The sequence below is a fragment of the Myotis brandtii genome, unplaced genomic scaffold (genome assembly GCF_000412655.1).
Source record: "Myotis brandtii unplaced genomic scaffold, ASM41265v1 scaffold536, whole genome shotgun sequence".
Lineage (NCBI taxonomy): Eukaryota > Metazoa > Chordata > Mammalia > Chiroptera > Vespertilionidae > Myotis > Myotis brandtii.
In genome coordinates this window covers 1,033,444-1,052,878 of record NW_005369967.1, presented here as the reverse complement: position 1 = coordinate 1,052,878, position 19,435 = coordinate 1,033,444, and the positions used below count along the sequence as shown (strand labels likewise).

At 37.7% G+C, this 19,435-nt stretch overlaps 1 protein-coding gene across 13 annotated transcripts in view; it reads right to left on the bottom strand.

Annotated features, from left to right (window-relative positions):
* The window catches only part of GPHN (gephyrin), a 445,634-nt gene that overhangs the window by 340,964 nt on the left and 85,235 nt on the right, over positions 1–19,435 (bottom strand). For all 13 annotated transcript variants that reach the window (XM_005877905.2, XM_005877906.2, XM_014549124.1 and 10 more), the window contains exon 2: positions 12,777–12,855. In XM_005877905.2, coding sequence (XP_005877967.1) covers positions 12,777–12,855 — 79 coding nt within the window. The remainder of the gene's footprint in view (positions 1–12,776; positions 12,856–19,435) is intronic.

Sequence of the window (19,435 nt, the reverse complement as noted above, 5' to 3'; positions counted from 1 at the left end):
ACCACGTTACAATTCTACACATCCACAAGTGACACACTCAAGGGGCAGACTCAGTGAGCACCAAAGCCCCACTGAAGCAAGTGCTACTCAATAGGGATTTCTCCTGCACAGAAGCTCTTCCATTGTAGACATAGCTGGTTCTCACAGCCAATTGGCCTAGAGGTCAATTCTTCCCAGTGATGCCAACAGCAATCAAAGCTCAACTACAAGACTGTGCACACAGTCCACACAGGGACACACCTAGAGTACCCAGCTAAGGTGACTGGGGAGACTGACCCACTGGGCCCTACAAGATACCTAATACACAAGGCCACTCTACCAATTCCAAGAGACATAATAGTTCTACCTAATACAGTGGGGCCTTGACTTATGAGTTTAATTCATTCCGTGACGGAGCTCGTAACTCAAATTACTCGTATGTCAAATCAAAAAGTGAACAAGTGAGACACGTGATGCTGGGCTGATGTTGTGGCATTCACTGTGACGTTCACTGCGCCAACTAGCGGTGGGGTATCTGAAGCTGGCTGGTAACCCAAATTTTAGCTCGCAACTCAAAGCAAAAAATCGGCCGAGAGACGGCTCATATCTCGAAAAACTCGTTAGTAGGGACACTCGTAAGTCAAGGCCCCACTGTACATAGAAACAAACACGGGGAAGTAGACAACATGAAGAAACAAAGAGACATGTTACAAATTAAAGAAATGGAAGCAAGCAAAAACTGGATACAGAGTTCAAAACAATGGTTATAAGGTTACCAAGGATCTTAATGAGAGCTTCAAAGGAATTAATGAGAGCGGCCAGGGACTTAATGAGACTTTCGAGGATCTTAGTGATAAAAAGGACCAGTCAGAAATTAAGCATACACTAACTGAAATAAAGAATAATTTACAGGGATTCAACAGTAGAGTAGAAAATTCTGAGAATTAAATCAACAATTTGGAATATAAGGAAGCAAAAAACACCCAATCAGAAGAGCAAAAAGAATCCAAAAAATGAAGATAGTGGAAGGAGCCTCTGGGACAACTTCCAGGGTATCAACATTCGCATTATGGGAGTGCTACAAGGAGAAGAGAGAAAGAAAGATGTTGAAAACCTATTTCAAGAAATAATGACAGAAAACTTCCCCTACCTGGTGAAAGAAATAGACATACAAGTCCAGGAAGCACAGAGAGTCCCAAACAAGAGGAACCCAAAGAGACCCACATCAAGACACATCATACCGTATTTTTCCGTGTATAAGACACCCCCATGTATAAGACATCCCCCACTTTTCCAACCCAAAATTAAGAAATCAATATTTTAAACATTTTGCTGGTTTTGCTCTTAATGCATTCTTCTTTTTTGGCATCTTAAGGGGTTGTTCTTCCTATTTTCTCCACTGTCTGATCATACACTCAGTGAGAGGCAGTCCAAATTAACTCTCTGCAGCTCTATTTCAATACTCTTTTGCATAGCTGATTACATTCACTTTGAATTTTGCAGAGTAAGAAAATCACTTACCAATATTTATCTTTTTATTTTTTTATATTTTTATGGGCTCAGAACTCTCCAGTCCCTGTTGCATCTCCACCTCTACCCCCCACCTCCAATTATGGCATCAGCTGATGCCAAGTAACAATAAGGCTTGTGACTGGAGGAAGCCTGTTTGACAAGGTATGGGTAGCTACGCACCTGCGTGGCTCCCTCCTCAATTTTCAGTCTAACAATTTTAGAAAAAAAATAGCGTTCTTATACACAGAAAAATACGGTAATTAAAATGCCAAGGACAAAGAGAGAATCATAAAAGCACCAAGAGAAAAGCAGTTAGTTACCTACAAGGAAGCACCCATATAACTGTTAGCTGATTTCTCAATAGAAACTTTGCAGGCCAGAAGGGAGTGGCAAGAAATACTCAAAGTGATTAATAACAAGGACCTACAACCAAGATTACTCTACCCAGCAAAGCTATCATTCAGAATTGAAAGTCAGATAAAGAGCTTCACAGACAAAAAGCTAAAGGAGCTCATCACCACCAAACCAGTATTATATGAAATGTTGAAGGGTATTCTTTAAGAAGAGGAAGTGGAGGAGGAAGAGGAGTGCCGGAAGCTAATTCCAGCATGTCAGCAGGGCTGAATCATCTGGAATGGCTGAGGGCATTTCCGCACACCTGAAGATCTGCTTAGATGATTGCTTGCTGCCAGACAGCTGAGGGCATTTCAATCTACATGTTATTGCCTCCTGCTGGCCAAATACTTGAACAGCCGTAGGCAGTTCCAATCTAACAATGGATTCTGTATACTAAACCTTGACCTTTGATATGTATATCTACCTTGCTTTAGGACAATTTGTGTTAATAAAAAGCAAGGGGTCCAGAGATTCAGAGAACTTGGTTCCTTTAGCTAAGTCTTCTCTGGCTCCCCAAAATGCCTTCCAAAATTATGTTTCGTCTCTGGACTCTTTAAGAATTTACGCCGCAGCCCCTTCTCCAGATTCCTGAAATCCCTTGCAGATACCAAGAAACACACACCAGCAGAGGAGGAAGAGGAAGAAGAAATAGATAAAAAAATATAAATAATAAAATGGAAATAAATACATATCTATCAATGATTGAATCTAAAAAAAACACACACAAGAAATCTAATGAACAAAATAAACTGGTGAATAAAATAGAATCAGAGGCATGGAAACATGGATCACACTGACAAATCTCAGAGGGAAGTGGGGGGGCGGGAAGAGATTTAATCAAAGATCTTATATGCATTACTTATGGACACAGACAATAGGATGGTGAAGGCCTGGGGAGGGGTGGGAACTGGGTGGAGGGGGATAATGAGGAGGCAAAAGGGAAACATCTGTAATACTCTCAACAATAAAGATTTAAAAGAAAAAAAACTAATATATGTACTCAATGCAATCATCCATTTGTTTACTCTGAGCATCAATGTCAGATGTGTTGATGTGTTCTAGATTAATGAAACACATAGCTATCAAAATTTTGTTTTAATCATTAGTTTTAACCTTTAGGTCCTTATTCGTCTTCAGCTAAACTGGGTTTCTAAACTATATAATATACTCATGGAGTTTCCATTTTCCTCTTAATATCTCTCTCTCTTGCTCTCTCTCTCTCTCCATTCCTCCCTCTCTTCTTCTTCTCTCTCTCCCCTCCCTCAATTTTTTTAAACAAAAAGGATCATTTCATTTCAAGGATCACCTCTTCTTGAAATAATTCATCTGTATTCCCATTAAACTTTTATATGACCTATAATAATATTCCCGGTTAAAGTATTATAATGGAATGGTAAATGAGAATCTTTGACTCCTTTTCCCTTTTTGATTTATAGTGGTGAAGATCCTCTTTTTAAGAAAGAAATATGGAAAAACAGTAATAATCTGTTTTTATTCCACCTGCTGTCTAGCCAGTTGAAATCAATGAATTCAAGTGATTTGGTTCACATTTATGTATATGTATTACCATTAGCAAGTAAATAACTACTATCAATTAATTAAACTATGTAGTCCTTTAAAATTATTATAAATACTACCAATACCTATCTAAATGAGATACTATACCCAGACAGCAAAATGTTTTGTGTTAAAGTAATAACACTTCTTGAGAACGTATTAGTTCTTCCTTAAATTAACAAGTGAGAATTAGTATAGCACACATCTCTTGGTTTTACCACTATTTTTTTCTGGGACTACCTCCTCCCTCATTTATTTAAGGTATTCCACTATTCTGGCCTCAGGCATTTGTCCTATGACTAGTCAATTAATATAGACTATACCCTGCCCACAGTAATTGAATACATGACCAAATTAACAAAATTATAACTCTTCCAAGGGATTTTACATTTTAGAGCTGGAATTGAAGAGAGACCATGGAGCTAGAAGGAAGGAAATTCGAGTAAGTTGGCAGCCATTATACTGGTTTCATAGAGAAAGCCTGAATGCAGTAAGAGAAACTAAAGCCAAAAAAGACCAGAGAAGATAATGGCAGTTGCACAAACTCTCTAATTCTACTCTTGAATTATACATACATTCTCAGGAATGTTTGGAATGATGGAAATGAGGAAAGTCTTCCAAAACGAAAGTGGAATTTAAAGTCTTTGGATTTGTAGTTCCGACATAGACCATACAACAACACCATAGCACCAGTCCAGGTTAAGCTGTATTATCCCAATATACACTTTACAGACCAAAAATATATAAGCTAAAAAGGAGTCTGATTAAAAATGATAAAAACTCAGATATATTATTATAAACAAGGCAGCTTTGGTAGCTTGTCTTAGATTTAGCAAACACTTGGTGGCAACGTAAAGTGAATGATCAGTAATGTTTAAAATGCTGTCATTGGAAAAATGTATTTTTCCACATCAAATAAAATTTATTTATAGAGTACCAAAAGATAACAATATAAAAACTCTTCAATTTGTTCAATAAATATTAAAGGTCTCAAAGATAGTCTAAATTGAAATTTAATAAATAGACAATTAAAAATTTAAATTCATCTACCTGGAAATGCAGTATGAGAATGTACAGCTATACGGAAAACAACCACTTCAAAAACCACTGTTTATCCTCTGCTGACTGGCATTTTTAAGAAATTCAATTCACCATAGCAACCTGTCTTAACACCAGCAGATAAGTACAGGCTATATTTAGATATGATTGCTTTCCAGCCTAGAATCCTGTCTTCCTTCATATTTAATGACATGATCCAAGGAACCAAAATATCATTCAATCAGATTGTAAGGTGAAGACAAGTATACTAAAGCAGATAAGGCTGTGTTTCAGAACCATGCAAAGAACAGTTTCCACCGAAGATGAAAATTTATAAAGTACATAAAGGTAAATAACACTTTGATGCCTAAGAAATTTACAAACATATGTAACTATTTTGTCCAATTTTATCTTTCTTCTTAAAGATGAGAGACCATTATCAACCATTAATGATCTATAATACCAAAGTACATTTAAACTAGCAGATTGTTGTTTTTTAATTAGTGTGCTGCACTTCCAATCTGGCATCTTCTAATTAAAACAGATTTTTTTTTTTACTCAAAAGAAATCCTTTAGATGAGGTACAACAAGAGCAGTAGCAATATAAAACAAGTAATACAATACAAAATAAGGAAGATGAATTGATTAAAATGCTATTGTTACAAAATTACTATGGACCTATTTGTACTTTATAATCTTCATAATGATAGTGAAAAGAATTTGTTGTACTAAATAAGCACCATGGTTTTATACAGTTTACATCACAATATACCAAAATACCATAATAATAAAACATAAATACGTTTTATTTTTCTTTACTCTATAGATGAGTTGCATCAAAATCATTACTAAAGACAATATGTGAAGTCCAATTAAAAAATGCCAAGACCATATCATCTCACACTCTTTATGATGGCTACTATCAAAAACCTCCAGAAAACCCAAACAAACAAATAGAAAATAAAAAGGGTTGGTAAAGTGGATAAATTAGAACCCTTGTGCGTTGTTGGTGGGAATATAGAACCGTACAACCATTAAGGAAAACAGTATGGTAGTTCTTTAAAAAATAAAAAATAAAACAGAATTACTATATGACACAGCAATTCTGCTTCTGGGTATATAACCAATGAAGTGAAAGAAGGGTCTCAAACAGATATTAGTATACCTAAGTCCATAGCAGTATTATTCAAAATAGTCAAAAAGTAGAAGCAACCTAGTGTTCACTGATGGATGAAAGGATAAACGAAAGATGGCATCTTCTTTTTCCTTCTTCTTCTTAAAGACCCTTTAACATTTCTTTTAATATTGGTTTGGTGGTAATAAACTCCTTTACTTTTTTCTTGTCTGGGAAATGCTTTATTTGCCTTCAATCCTGAATGATAGCTTTGCTGAGTAATCTTGATTGTACGTCCTTGCTTTGAATCATTTTGAATATTTCATGCCAATACCTTATGGCCCGCAAAGTTTCTGTTGAGAATCAGCTGACAGCCTTATGGGAACTCCCTTATAGGTAACTAACTGGTTTACTTTGATGCCTTTAAGATTCTCACTTTGTCTTTAAGCTTTTGCATTTTAATTATATGTGTCTTAGTGTGGGCTTCTTTGGAGTCATCTTGTTTGGGACTCTCTGTGCTTCCTGAACTTGTATGTGTATTGCCTTCATCAGGTTACATCCTTATTTTTCCATATAAGTTGTCTTTAAATAATTTTTTAAGTGTTTTCATTGATTTTAGAGGGAGAGAGAGGAAGAGGGGAGAGGGAAAGAAAGAGATTAATTTGTTGTTCTGGTTATTTATGCATTCATTGGTTGCTCCTTGTATGTGCCCTGACCAGAGATCAAACACACAACCTTAGCATATTGGGACGACATTTTAACCAATTGAGCAACCTGGTCAGAGCCCTCACCTAGGTTTTCAATTATTGCTCTCTCTCTCTCTCTTCTCCTTCTGGAACCCCCATGATACTCTTGAAGTCATACCAGAGGCTCCTTATAACTATCCTCATTTTTTTTTTTGGATTCTTTATTCTTTTTGCTGTTCTGATTGGGTGTTTGCTGCTTACGTATCTTCCAATTGCTGATTTAATCCTCTGCTTCACCTACTCTACTGTTGATCCCCTGTAATGTATTCTTCATTTCAGTTAGTGTATTCTTCACTTATAACGCTCTTTGTTAGAGTTTCCATGTCCTTTTTAATGCTATACTGAGTTCCTTGAGCATCCTTACAACCATTGTTTTGAATTCTGTATCTGGGTAGTTTGCGTACCTCCATTCCATTAAGTTCTTTTTCTGGAAATTTCTCCAGTTCTTTCATTTGGGACCTGTTTTTTTTTTGTTGTTGTATTTTGACTGCTTCCTGGTGTTTGTTTCTATGTATTAGGTAGAGCTGCTACGACTCCCAGGTTGGAAGAATGCCCTCATACAGGAGGTGTCCTATAGGGCCCAGTGGCATAGCCTCCAAAGCCACCTGAGCCAGGTGTACCAGGTGTGCCCCCTGTGTGGTCTTTGTGCACCCTTCTGTTTTAGTTCAGCTTTGAATGTTGATGGCACATCACTGGAATTGACTCTTAGGCCATTTGGCTGATAGGGCTGGCCATGACTACTATGGAGGATCTGCTGTGCAGAAGCCAACCCTACAGAGCAGACTTGCTTCAGTGGGGCTTTTGTGCCCTCTGAGTCCAACCCTTGAGTATGTCACTCATGGAAGTGGTTGGGTTGTAATCTGGCATGGTCTAAAGCTATCCAATCAGTACACTTGTTATGAGACCTCCTGGTAAGTGCAGACTATCACTTATGTCCTGCCAGGGAACACCAGGCATGAGCTATGGCTGCTACTTGTGCTGGGCTTGGATAAGCCTGAGAGAGGCCAATATGTGAACCAAGGCTGGCTGCACTAATGCCAGGGCTAGGTCCACTTAGCAAGGGGTATGGGATATGCAGAGGTCAAATGCTGCTTATTTAAGAAACTTTAGTTAAGTTGGAAGCGTGAGCCAAGAGAGGCCATTTGTATGAAAAAGCCACTGGAAAAACCTTGCGTGAGCCTACAAATTGAATGGAGTGGGTTTAAGGACATCACCAGGGTGGCACACAGTGTTAGCGAGATTGATGGAAAGACAGATATAGCACCTGTCAGTTCTGTGGGGGGAGGGCTTGGCAAAAGAACAATGGCCTCTGCCAGCACTTTTGCCTGGCAGAAAACTGCCCCTCCAGCCCTGGGCCTGAAGCCAGATAATTCTGTTCCTTCCCATATGGTCTGATGCCTTTCAAGCTGCTGCCCCAGTGGTGCTACAGCTCAGATAGAGTGAGTCCAAGTAAGTCTGTGCTCAGGCCCTTTAAGAGGAGTGCCTGGTGCTCCAGAAGCTCTCCATCTCATGCAGTCACCATCCAGGCTAGTTTTTACAGTCATATGTTATAGGGATTTCTCTTTCCAGCACTGAAATCCTGGACTGGGGGTTCTGGTGTGGAGCTGGGACCCCTGGCTCCTCAGAGGGGAACCTCAATAGCCTCAATAGCCCTACCAATTTTTTACTACCAGACATGTGTGTGGGACTAGCCCTTTCCATGTCTACCAGTCTCAATGTGGCTGCTTCTTTATGTCCTTAGTTGTAGGACTTCTGTTTACTAGATTTCAGGTGGTACTGAATGATTCTTGTTCTGTAGTTTAGTTATAATTTTGATGTGATTGTGGGAGGTTCCAAGTACCTCATTCACTCATGCTACCAACTTGACCAGAACTCCCCAAGTCTAGAAAGTCTTGCTTAGGAATTCACAACTTTCTCTTCTTCCAAAGCATCTCTCCTTCATATGTTCACTCAATTCATTCAAGCCCAATAATTAATTTACTACAATAAAAAAAAATCTTGGGGTGTATATTATATACAGTTTGAATAAATTACAGAGGGTCTATCATACTATTCCAGTAGCTTCATCAGATTAACGATATGAATTTGTCACTTTTGATTTGCATCTCTCAGATGATTAGTGACTGAGCATGTTTTCATATATCTCTTGCCCTTCTGTATGTATGCTTTCTAAAAGAGTCTATTTAGGTCCTTTGCCCATTTTTTTGATTGAATTGTTTATCTTCCTTTTGTTAAATTGTATGAGTTGCTTATAAATTTTGGAGATTAAACCCTTATCGAAGATAACATTGGAAAATATGTTCTCCCCTGCAGTGGGCTTTCTTGTTGTTTTGTTGATGGTTTCTTTCTCTGTGCAGAAACTTTTTATTTTGATGTAGTCCCATTTGTTTATTTTCTCCTTAGTTTCCATTGCCCTAGGAGCTGTATTGGTAAAGATATTGCTACGACATATGTCTGATATTTTACTGCCTATGGCTTCTTCTAAGATTTTTATGGTTCCCCATCTTTCGTTTAAGTCCTTTATCCATTTTGGGTTTATTTTTGTGTATGTTGTAAGTCGGTGGTCTGGTTTCGTTGTTTTGCATGTACCTGTCTAATTTTCCCAACACCATTTATTAAAGAGACTGTCCTTGACTCCATTGTATGCTCTTGCCTCCTTTGTCAATATTAATTGAGCATAATAGCTTGGGGCAATTTCTGGGTTTTCTGTTCAGTTCCATTGGTCTGTATGTCTGTTCTTGTGCCAGTACCAGGCAGTTTTGAGAACCGTGGCTTGGAAATATAGCTTGATATCTGGTATTGTGATCCCTCCAACATTGTTCTTCTTAAGATTGCTACAGCTATTAGGGGTCTTTTTTTACTCTACATGAATTTTTGGAGAGTTTGTTCTAGATCTTTGAAGTATGCCATTGGTATTTTCCTGGGGATTGCATTGAATCTGTAGATTGCTTTGGGTAGTATGGACATTTTAATGATGTTGAGTCTACCAATCCATGAACACAGTATATTCTGCCATTTGTTTATGTCTACCTTTTTCTTCAACGTCCTGTAGTTTTCCGAGTACAGGTCTTTTACCTCCTTAGTTAAGTTTATCCTAGGTATCTTAATTTTTTTGGTGCAATGGTAAATGAGATTGTTTTTGGTTTCTCTTCCTGTGATTTCATTATTGGTGTATAAAAAGGCCATAGATTCTGGGTGTTAATTTTCTATCCAGCTCATTTTTGAATATATTTATTAAGTCTAGTGGCTTTTTTGATGGAGTCTTTAGGATTTTCTATGTATAATATCATGTCATCTGTGAATAATGATGGTTTTACTTCTTCTTTTCCAGTTTGGATGCCTTTTATTTCTTCTTCTTGTCTGACTGCTAAGGCTAGCCCTTCTAGTACTATGTCAAACAGGAGTGGTGAAAGTGGGAATCCCTGTCTTGTTCCTATTCTTAGGGGAAACGGTTTTACTTTTTGCCCATTGAGTATGATGTTGGCTGTAGGTTTGACATATACGACTCTTATTATGTTGAGGTATGATCCTTCTATTCCCACTTTGCTGAGAGTTTTTATCAAGAAAGGGTGTTGGATTTTGTCAAAATGCTTTTTCTGCATCAACTGATATGATTATGTGATTTTTGTCTCTCAATTTGTTTATGTGATGTATCACATTTATTGATTTTCAGATATTTTACCAGCCTTGCAGCCCCGGAGTAAATCACGCTTGGTCATGGTGTATGATCATAATGCTGGATCCGATTTGCTAGAATTTGGTTGAGGATTTTATCATCTATGTTCATCAGGGATATTGGCCTGTAATTCTCTTTCTTTGTAGTGTCTTTATCTGGATTTGGGATTAGGATAATACTGGCTAAGAGCGAAGTGTGCCGCCTTCCTCTTGAATTTTTTGGAATAATCTGAGGAGGATAGGTTTTAGTTCTTCTTTGAATGTTTGGTAAAACTCCCCTGTGAAGCCAGCCAAACCAGGGCTTTTGTTTGCTGGAAGTTTTTTGATTACTGCTTCAATTTCATCGGTAGTTATCGGCCTATTCAGGTTTGTTTTTTTTTATTCTTCCTGAGTTTTGAAAGACTTACATAAATCTTAAAGAAAAAGTTCTTTCCAAATCCAAGTGGCAAAGGCAAAATAAAAAAGTATTTTCCCCTAAATTCTCTTTTTTTAAATACAATTTTTATTGATTTCAGAGAGGAAGCGAGAGGGTATGAGTGATAGAAACATCAATGATGAGAGAGAATCATTGATCAGCTGCATCCTGCATGCCCCACAGTGGGGATTAAGTCTGCATGTGCCCTCTTAGGAATCGAACCATGACCTCCTGGTTCATAGGTTGATGATCAACTATTGAGCCACACCGACCAAGCTTCACTAAATTCTTACATTCTAGGCTAATGCCAAGTTAAGAAAATAATTCTGAATTAAGATAGTATCTGGGTACTTTAAAACAGAAAACTCAAAATTATTTTGTCCATTCAATGCAGTAGTGATCTGAGATAATTTTTTCTTAAAATACTAAGGTTAGATTTAGAATTTAGTTACAGGTTACATGATAAATATTCTACATTCTGGAAAGAAGTACCAAATTCTCTCAAAACACTATTATTCATTATTTTAATCTACTATCTATAATAATAAAAGCATAATATGCTAATTATACTGGACGCCCTTCCTTTTGGACAAAGCTGCAGTGGGCAGAGGCCTCCCCCCCCCCGCTACAGTGGCGGTGGGTGGGGGCCAGGGCCAAGTCACTTGCACAAATTTCGTGCTTTGGGCCTCTAACTGAAGTATAATTCTCCACAGCTTTTATATCAATAAATTCCACAGGAGCATATTATTTTCCACAAATATTGCATTAAACAGATATATAATCCTATTACACAAAAATACAACTTACAAATAATAATGGATTTAATTGATTTGTTTAAATAAATATTACTCAACATTCATTGACTAGGAATATTTATATTCACATATACTAATTATATTCTTAATTATTTATAGGACTGAAAGGACAACTGTCAGTCTTCATTGGAATAAACACCCTGAAGAAAGAATATGGGAAATCCTTTTGATTAGGAAAAAAGAGAGATTAAGAAAAATGGTTGAAAAAAAAAGAAAAAGAAAACAAACAAAAAAAGAAAGAAAAGAAAAATAGTTGAGAGTTGGTTTTGGGAAGTCATTTCTGAATTCATTACATTAGAAATTTCAACTTTCAATCATTTTCAAAATTCTGTATCTATGACTATGGTATATATTTTTAAATGAATAAAAAATAATTAAGGAATCAATAACCTTCAGGTTCAACAAATTTTTGTTTTTTATTCCTCACAAAATTCTCAATGAATTACTTACAAAATTTGTGGGAGTATAGATTACATGTGATGTGGAAGACTAATATTTCCTGTTAATATATATTTTACTGAATACATTATACATCATTAAAGAAAGCACCACTGCCCTAGCTAGTTTGGCTCAATAGATAGAGCATCGGCCTATGGACTGGAGGGTCCCAGGTTCGATTCCAGTCAAGGGCACATGCCCAGATTGTAGACTCGATCCCTAGTGGCAAGCATGCAGGAGGCAGACAATCAGTGATTCTCTCTCATCTTTGATGTTTCTATCTCTCTCCCTCTCCTTTCCTCTCTGAAATCAATTAAAAAAAAAAAAATATATATATATATAAACACTGCTAAGCACTCAATTTTCTTTTCTCTGCTGCCCAGGGCTTAACTAGTCTTGATTTTTTTTTTCCAATAAAAGGTGATCTTTCTGGGAGGGTATGTTCATATAGAAAATAGTATACATAATTCCCAGTAAATATACAACTGCAAAAATAAATTAATTCAAGGAATAGAAAGTGACATTATATTAAAGTATGGAATTGCCTCATGAGCAAAAACATTAAAAATTAAAACCTTTAAAATTCTTCAAAAATCTTGGGCTATACACAGCTCTCTTATGTAAAACATGAAAAGTATATTGTTATGGTAAATTATTACATATTGTTATTACAAATTATTTTATGCGTATTTGTAATTATGCTTATAAATATTATAAATTATTCACAAAAGCTTAAAATTGATGTAAATAAATTCACCTTTCCAAGCAAAGAAACTACCAATCATCTTCCCTGCCTAGTATCTACTGCCATATTGGCAAGATATCATCAGCCATTAGCCCTACCCCTTGAAAGTCAATCATTAATCATAACACTGTCCCTTCTTCTAAAATCTCTTATATTTCTAAAAAGTAATTTTTCCATAACTTCACCTCTGTTTAAACTGTTCCATGTGTTTCACTATATGTAACACAAATTATTAGAAAATAAAATTTTGCTCAACCTTAAAGCAGTTCTGTTACAACTTTTTTGAAAAAAGTCACACCAACCATAAACTTTTAAATTATAATTAATACTAAAAGCCAATACTCACAAAGAAGGATCTTGTACGAGATCTTTGAGATTTATCCCACTGCGATCTTCTGCAAGATTCCTGAAGCAACTATCACTCACTAAACAGGAAAGGGGGAAAGAAAAAGAAAATTAATTTTTGTTTACATTTCATTTAAATTACTGCTGACAAAATGAATTTTGAAATTAAAATTGTCTCTCATGATACAGTTTTTCCAAATAGCAATATTGGTCAATCTCTAAGCCTGGTATATTTAGCAACAAATATTAACACACAAACTTTATATAAAGTGCAGTATATAAAAGAGTAAACCTGTGAGTAAAAATTTTGTTATTTTTATAAAACTAATTTACCAGTACATAGTGGCAAGTTACTGCTTCCACAACAACTAGAAAAAAAGATAAATTATCTCCCCAAATCATATTTTTAAATATACTGAAAAGCAATGGTAGTAAAATAAATAAATTAAGAGAAAAGTAATATCTATTCTTAGGTAAATTTGGACTCTTGATTGCTTTCATTTCTGGGAGATTTGCCATTTATACACAAGCTAAGATTCAGAAAGAGTGACACCACCCAGGAAAAGAGAAACCAGTATAGCTCTTTATGGTTCATGCACTGGTATGACAGATTGGAACCTTTTGGATTTCTCCAAACACAGACAGTTTTCTCCTGGGAGATCTGTTGAGGACTTAGACTACACGAATAGACTGGGAAAGGACAGACTAAGCCAGAAATGTTTTCTGTAGTGTTATAGTGATTAGAAGTCAAAGTCACACTATAACAGTTAGCAACTATCACTTATAGTATAGAATTTCAACAGGTCTCCCCTCCAGACATTTGTTTTCAACCAAAAGCACCCTACCTTGAGAGGGGGGAATGAAAAAGAGGAGGCAAAACCCAAAAGTTAGAGCAATATCTCCCATAGTGTCACAGTTCATTAAGTATAGTCACACCAAAGAGAAATACATACAACAGAATAGGTCTTGCTTTTAAGACATTTAAAACCAGAGGTACGAGGTATATCTTAAGGTGTCACTCAAGTCACCCAGCTCAATTCATGGTTGAGTTAAGGTAATTAGCACTTCATCATTTCTTTCTAATATAGGCAAGAAAATAACATTTACATCAATCTTATTATCCTATGTAAACAGTATTTGGTATACAATAATAATTATGAAACATGGGAAGGGCCACAAAATATGATCAATAATAGAAAAAATAATACCTATAAGCTGACCTATACATGATACAGATTTTGAAGATAAACTTTTTAACAAAAGTTTAAGAAAACTGTTTAAAAAAAGTTAAAGAAGGCACAGAAAGTGTTCACAGAAGAAAAGAAGAAAAATTCAACAGGTAATTTAAATCTATGAAAAGAATTAAATATTGATTTTAGAACTGAACAATACCATATGTGAAATTGAGAAATCAGTGGGTAAGTTTTATAGCTGACTCAACACTGCAAAAGACAGGCTAGTGAACTTGAAGAGATCAGCAGAAAATATCTAACTAAAGCACAGAGAGAGAAAAAAAATGAGAAAAAGAAAACATAAAAGACATGTGGGAATCAAACAACCCAACGTAACTGTAGTTGAGAAGAGGAGAGAGAATGAGGATGAAGTAATATTTTCAGAAAAAAAAAAGCTAAGAATACACCAAAACTGAAACTATACATTAACTCACTGACTCAGGAAGTATAGCCAAGCCAAGAATGGAAAAAATGAAAGAAAATCACATCCAGCAGTAAAATGGCTGAAAATTAAGTAAAAAAAGAAAACCTTAAATACAGCTAGGGGAGAAAAAGGACACATCACCATCAAACCACCAAAGGAAAAGCAAAACTTACAGCTGAGTATTCAACATAAACTATGGAACCCAGAAGACAATGGAATGACATGTTTAAAATGCTGGGTGACGGAGGAGAATCTGAGAATCTAAAAATCTATATCTTGATAAAATATTTATCCTAAAATTAAAGGCAAAATAAAGCTTTATATAATACTAGACGCCTGGTGCATGAAATTCGTGCATGGGAGGGGGGGGTCCCTCAGCCCGGCCTGCACCCTCTCCAATCCGGGAACCCTCGGGGAATGTCCAACTGCCAGCAGTCAGACATCCCCCTCACAATCTGAAACCGCTGGCTCCTAACTGCTCACCTGCCTGCCTGTCTGATTACCCCTAACCACTCTGACTGCCTGCCTCATTGCCCCTAACCCCTCTGCCTGCCTGCCTGATCGCATCTAACTGCCTCTGCCTGCCTGCCTGATGCCCCTAACTGCTCCCCTGCCAGCCTGATCACCCCTAACTGCTCTACTCTGCCGACCTGATCGCCCCTAACCACCTCTGCCTGCATGCCTGATCGCCCCTAACCGCCTCTGCCTGCCTTCCTGATCCCCCCTAACCACCTCTGCCTGCCTGCCTGATGTCCCTAACCACGCTCCCCTGCTGGCTTGATTGCCACTAACCGCTCTCCTTTGCCAGCCTGATTGCCCCAACTACTCCCCCCTGCCAGTCTGATAGCTCCTAACCACTCTGCCTGCCTGCCTGATCGCCCCTAACTGCCTTTGCCTTGGCCGCACCACCATGGCTTTGTACAGAAAGATGTCTGGAAGGACGCCTAGAAGACGTCTGGTCTATCCAGTCTAATTAGCATATTACCCTTTTATTAGTATAGATTTTATATTAGGTAAGCATAAATATTAAGTGATTATTTTCTATTTCAAGTTAAATATATACGTAGATACATATATATGAGCCATTTATAATCTACATAAAAAGAACAATATAACATTAAAAATATTTAAAGTTGAAAAAGGTTTGAATTCTTATTAATTACCCTCAAAATCCTCATGTTTTTTGCAATGAGTAAGTGATTTTAATTAATATATAATTTTTATTCCATATTTAATAGACACTGATCTGAATCTGTTGATTTGAGACAAATTTTCTGCTTTTCATAACTTTAACAAAAATGTTCTTTATTATACCATTAAATGAGTAAGACCAAAAAAGGAAATGTTGGCAAATTTTAAGAAAAGTTGGTTTTCAGCTGAGCTGAACTAAAATTGAAAGTATAATAATGCATTATATTATAAAATTTGTTCTCATAAAGTTTCTTGCCCAATTTGGCAAATGCAAGTGCTTAGTTATAAACATTAGGAGCCTGTCGGTTTGGTAGGCTTAATTAAAATGGAATAAACCTTTGATCCTTTAAAGGCTTGCTAGTCAGCTATCTGTGAAATGAGTTTTGCTAAAAAAGGCCCTTTTCTAAAATTCATGTCACATCCTTACATTAAGTTAAAAACAGCAAGAAATCTAGAGAAATCGTTTCTTAACAAAAATTCTGAAACTCTGGCTGCCTAATAAAATAAAATTTTTAGTTATAATTTTTTTCACCAATGCAACAAATATTATTTCTGAATTATAAATAAGATATGGTACATTTTAATTAGGAAGTGAACATACTTTTTCATGTGTAAATCACACAAAATCAAAGGTCAGATAAAACAGAAGAGATTACAATAGAAACATAGTCACAAACTTTATGGCAGTACCATGAAAATTATAAATGTGCATATCAATTTTGTTTATATTAACATAACTTGAAGGGTAACAAAGGAAAATTAATAACAAATGTTTGTAAAATGCATTTTTTAGCAAAATTCTTATGCAACCACATGCATTTTTTTTCTATAAATGTTCATTTTTTGGACCAATAATCAAGATATGCTAAGTATTTCATATTCAACATCTCACTTAATCTTCATAATTATCCAGTGATATACCTATTATTTGTATCCCCCTTTTACAGGTAGTAAACTAAGAGAGATTAAGCATCTACAGATCATATATTTAATGAATAGCAGTACTGGGAGAATCCAGACCCTAAAATTCCAAAGCCTGCACTCTTAACCACTATGTCATACTGATGATAGTTCTCATTGATTTCTCATATATTCTGGATTCTCATGCAGAATATATGAAAAACTTTCCATAACTTTAAAACAAATACAAGACAATTAAAATTAAAGTTTTCAAAAGTTGAATGAAACTTTAGGGGATCTTCTAGTTAAGTGGTTAGTTAACTGCACTTCATATCTCATGGGTTCTATGGCAGTATTTCAGATTAATGACGTCCTTTGTCCTCTTCAGCTAAAGAACTCTAATTTTGTTTTACATATTATATTGATTCAAAAATTACTAGGAGAAATTTTACTAAAGAAAATTTTACAGAAGCTGAAACACACACACATACATACACACCTTAGAACCGTATTACTTCTACTCTCTATTTAGATGAGAATCACGATTTGCCTTCGGTCAACAAAAGTCAGCATTCAAACTCAATATAAACTTAAATATTTGTAAAATGGACCTGCAGCAGGGTTCTTAGCTTATCGTAAGTACCTTTTTCTGTATATTAATCTTTCTGGTTAAGGTAACAGTTGACATTCATTATGTGCTAAAAGCACTTCACATTCATTTTCTCACTTGTAACAAGTATAATATAGTATTCTACATAATTGATATAATCCTATGTAATAAAAGGCTAATATGCAAATAGACTGGAACTGAACAACCGAACAACCAGGGGGCGTGTGCAGAACATGGAAGGCTTTGCCACAGAGGGATGGTGGAGCAGGTGAGTGGAGGCACCAGACCAAGGTGGGGCGCTGGTCTCTGTCATCGGGGTGAGCCTCTGGTGGTTACTGAAAATTCTTTGCTCCTGTGTGCCGCAGTGCCCTGCGCCGGGCCTGATCACTCAGTACCAACAGCGGGTGTTAGCGGAGGCTGCTGGTCCTGATCGCCCTGGAGGGCTTCTCTACCTTCCTCTGCTCCTGAGGGGTGATTGGGGCAGCAGCCGCCACTCCCACCCACTGATAGCACCGACCCCACTTGCACCCGCTGCTTGCGCCGGCCCCAATTGCTCTGCACCATCAGCAGGTGCGAGTGGGGCCGGCACCATTAGCGCATGGGAGCAGTGACAGTGGGAGTGGGGCTGCCAAGAGACAGGGGACTGGGGGCCGTGGTGGGAGGGGCTAGGCAGGGGCGCAGAGGATGGGCCGAGACCCACCCCTGTACCTACCACTGCCTCATGGCCCACAAATCCTTTCAAGGTGGACGAATTCGTGCACTGGACCCCTAGTCTCTCTCTCTCTCTCTCTCTCTCTCTCTCTCTATATATATATATATAAGCATAATATGCAAATAGACTGGTCGGCTATGATGCGCACTGACCACCAGGGGGCAGATGCTCAACGCAAGAGCTTCCCCCAGCCCGCAGGCCCTGATTGCTTGATTGGGGCCTACCAGCCAACCTCTTGGTCCCTCCGACTGGCCAGCAGGCTCCAATCACCAGATGGGGAACCAGGGGCGGGTGGTGGCTGATATGGGTGGAGCCAGGGCCCCAATAGCCCCACCAGTCACCCCACACACAGAGGGTGACTGCTGTGGCGGCTGCTGCTGCGGCAGGGGGTGGGGCTGGCTGCTGGCAGCCAGAGAAGCCCCGGCTGACCCGGCCCTGATCGGGACTGGATGAGACGGCCCCGATAGGCCCCGATCGCTGGCCAGGCCTAGGGACCCCACCCATGCATGAATTTCATGCACCAGGCCTCTAGTATATAATAAAAATCTTTACAATGTATTTTCTAAGTTCTATTATTTGGATTATTCCAGGTTATAAAAGAGCTAGCTAACTATTTCTTATTTCTACAATGACATTTATATTCTATCTTGTTCTGGTCAGGAAGGATTTGCCTAAAGCAAGAAAATTGATATTTTCAAAATTCATGTTTTAAATATAGCATGGGAGGAATTCAGTATTTATAAAATTGATTGTATTGTCCCATGCTTAAGAACATAAAAATAAAGCACCATTTGAAAACTGCTATTTAAAAAAAGTAAAAACAGATTCAATTTCAAAACATTCATTTTCTAGTTTCTAAATATCCAGTGAAATAAAATTCCAAAGTAAGGAATGGCCCTATGAAAACAACTGATAATTGGAATGTAATTCTATATTATAGACAATTCCAATTACTTCATTCAAAGTTTGGACAATGAGACTATAGTTTACAATAAGAGAAAAGGATAAGGATATTGATGAAAGCATTTCCAAAAACAAGTATCTACACTAATAAAAGACAAACATGCAAATTGACGTACCTTCGCTACGCCTTAAGCCACGCCCACCAGCCAATCAGAGCAACTATATGCAAATTAACCCAACCAAGATGGTGGCCGGCAGCCACGGAGCTAGAGCAAGCAGGAGGCTTGGTTGCCCCAATGATGGAGGAAGCCAAGCTTCCCAGCTGCCGCAGCAGGCTCTGAGCTCCACTCAAAGCAACAAAGTTTCAATTATAGAAGATAAACCCCAGATACCTGCTTTCAGCCAGCCGTGGCCACAGAGCTGGAGCGAGCAGGAGGCCTGTCCTGGCCGGCTCTGAGCTCCACTCCAGGCTACAAAGTTTCAATTACAGAAGGTAAATAAATCTCAGAATAAAAGAAAAAAAAAAGAAAAAAAAGGAGAGGCTGGGGGCTTCTGTCACCAGGGAGGCTTGGCCAGCCGAAAACGGCCCTCAGCCCCTCAACCAGACTGGCCAGGCACCCCAGTGGGGACCCCCCACCCTAAAGGGGGCTTGACCAGCCTGCAAACAGCCATCAGCCCCTCACCCAGG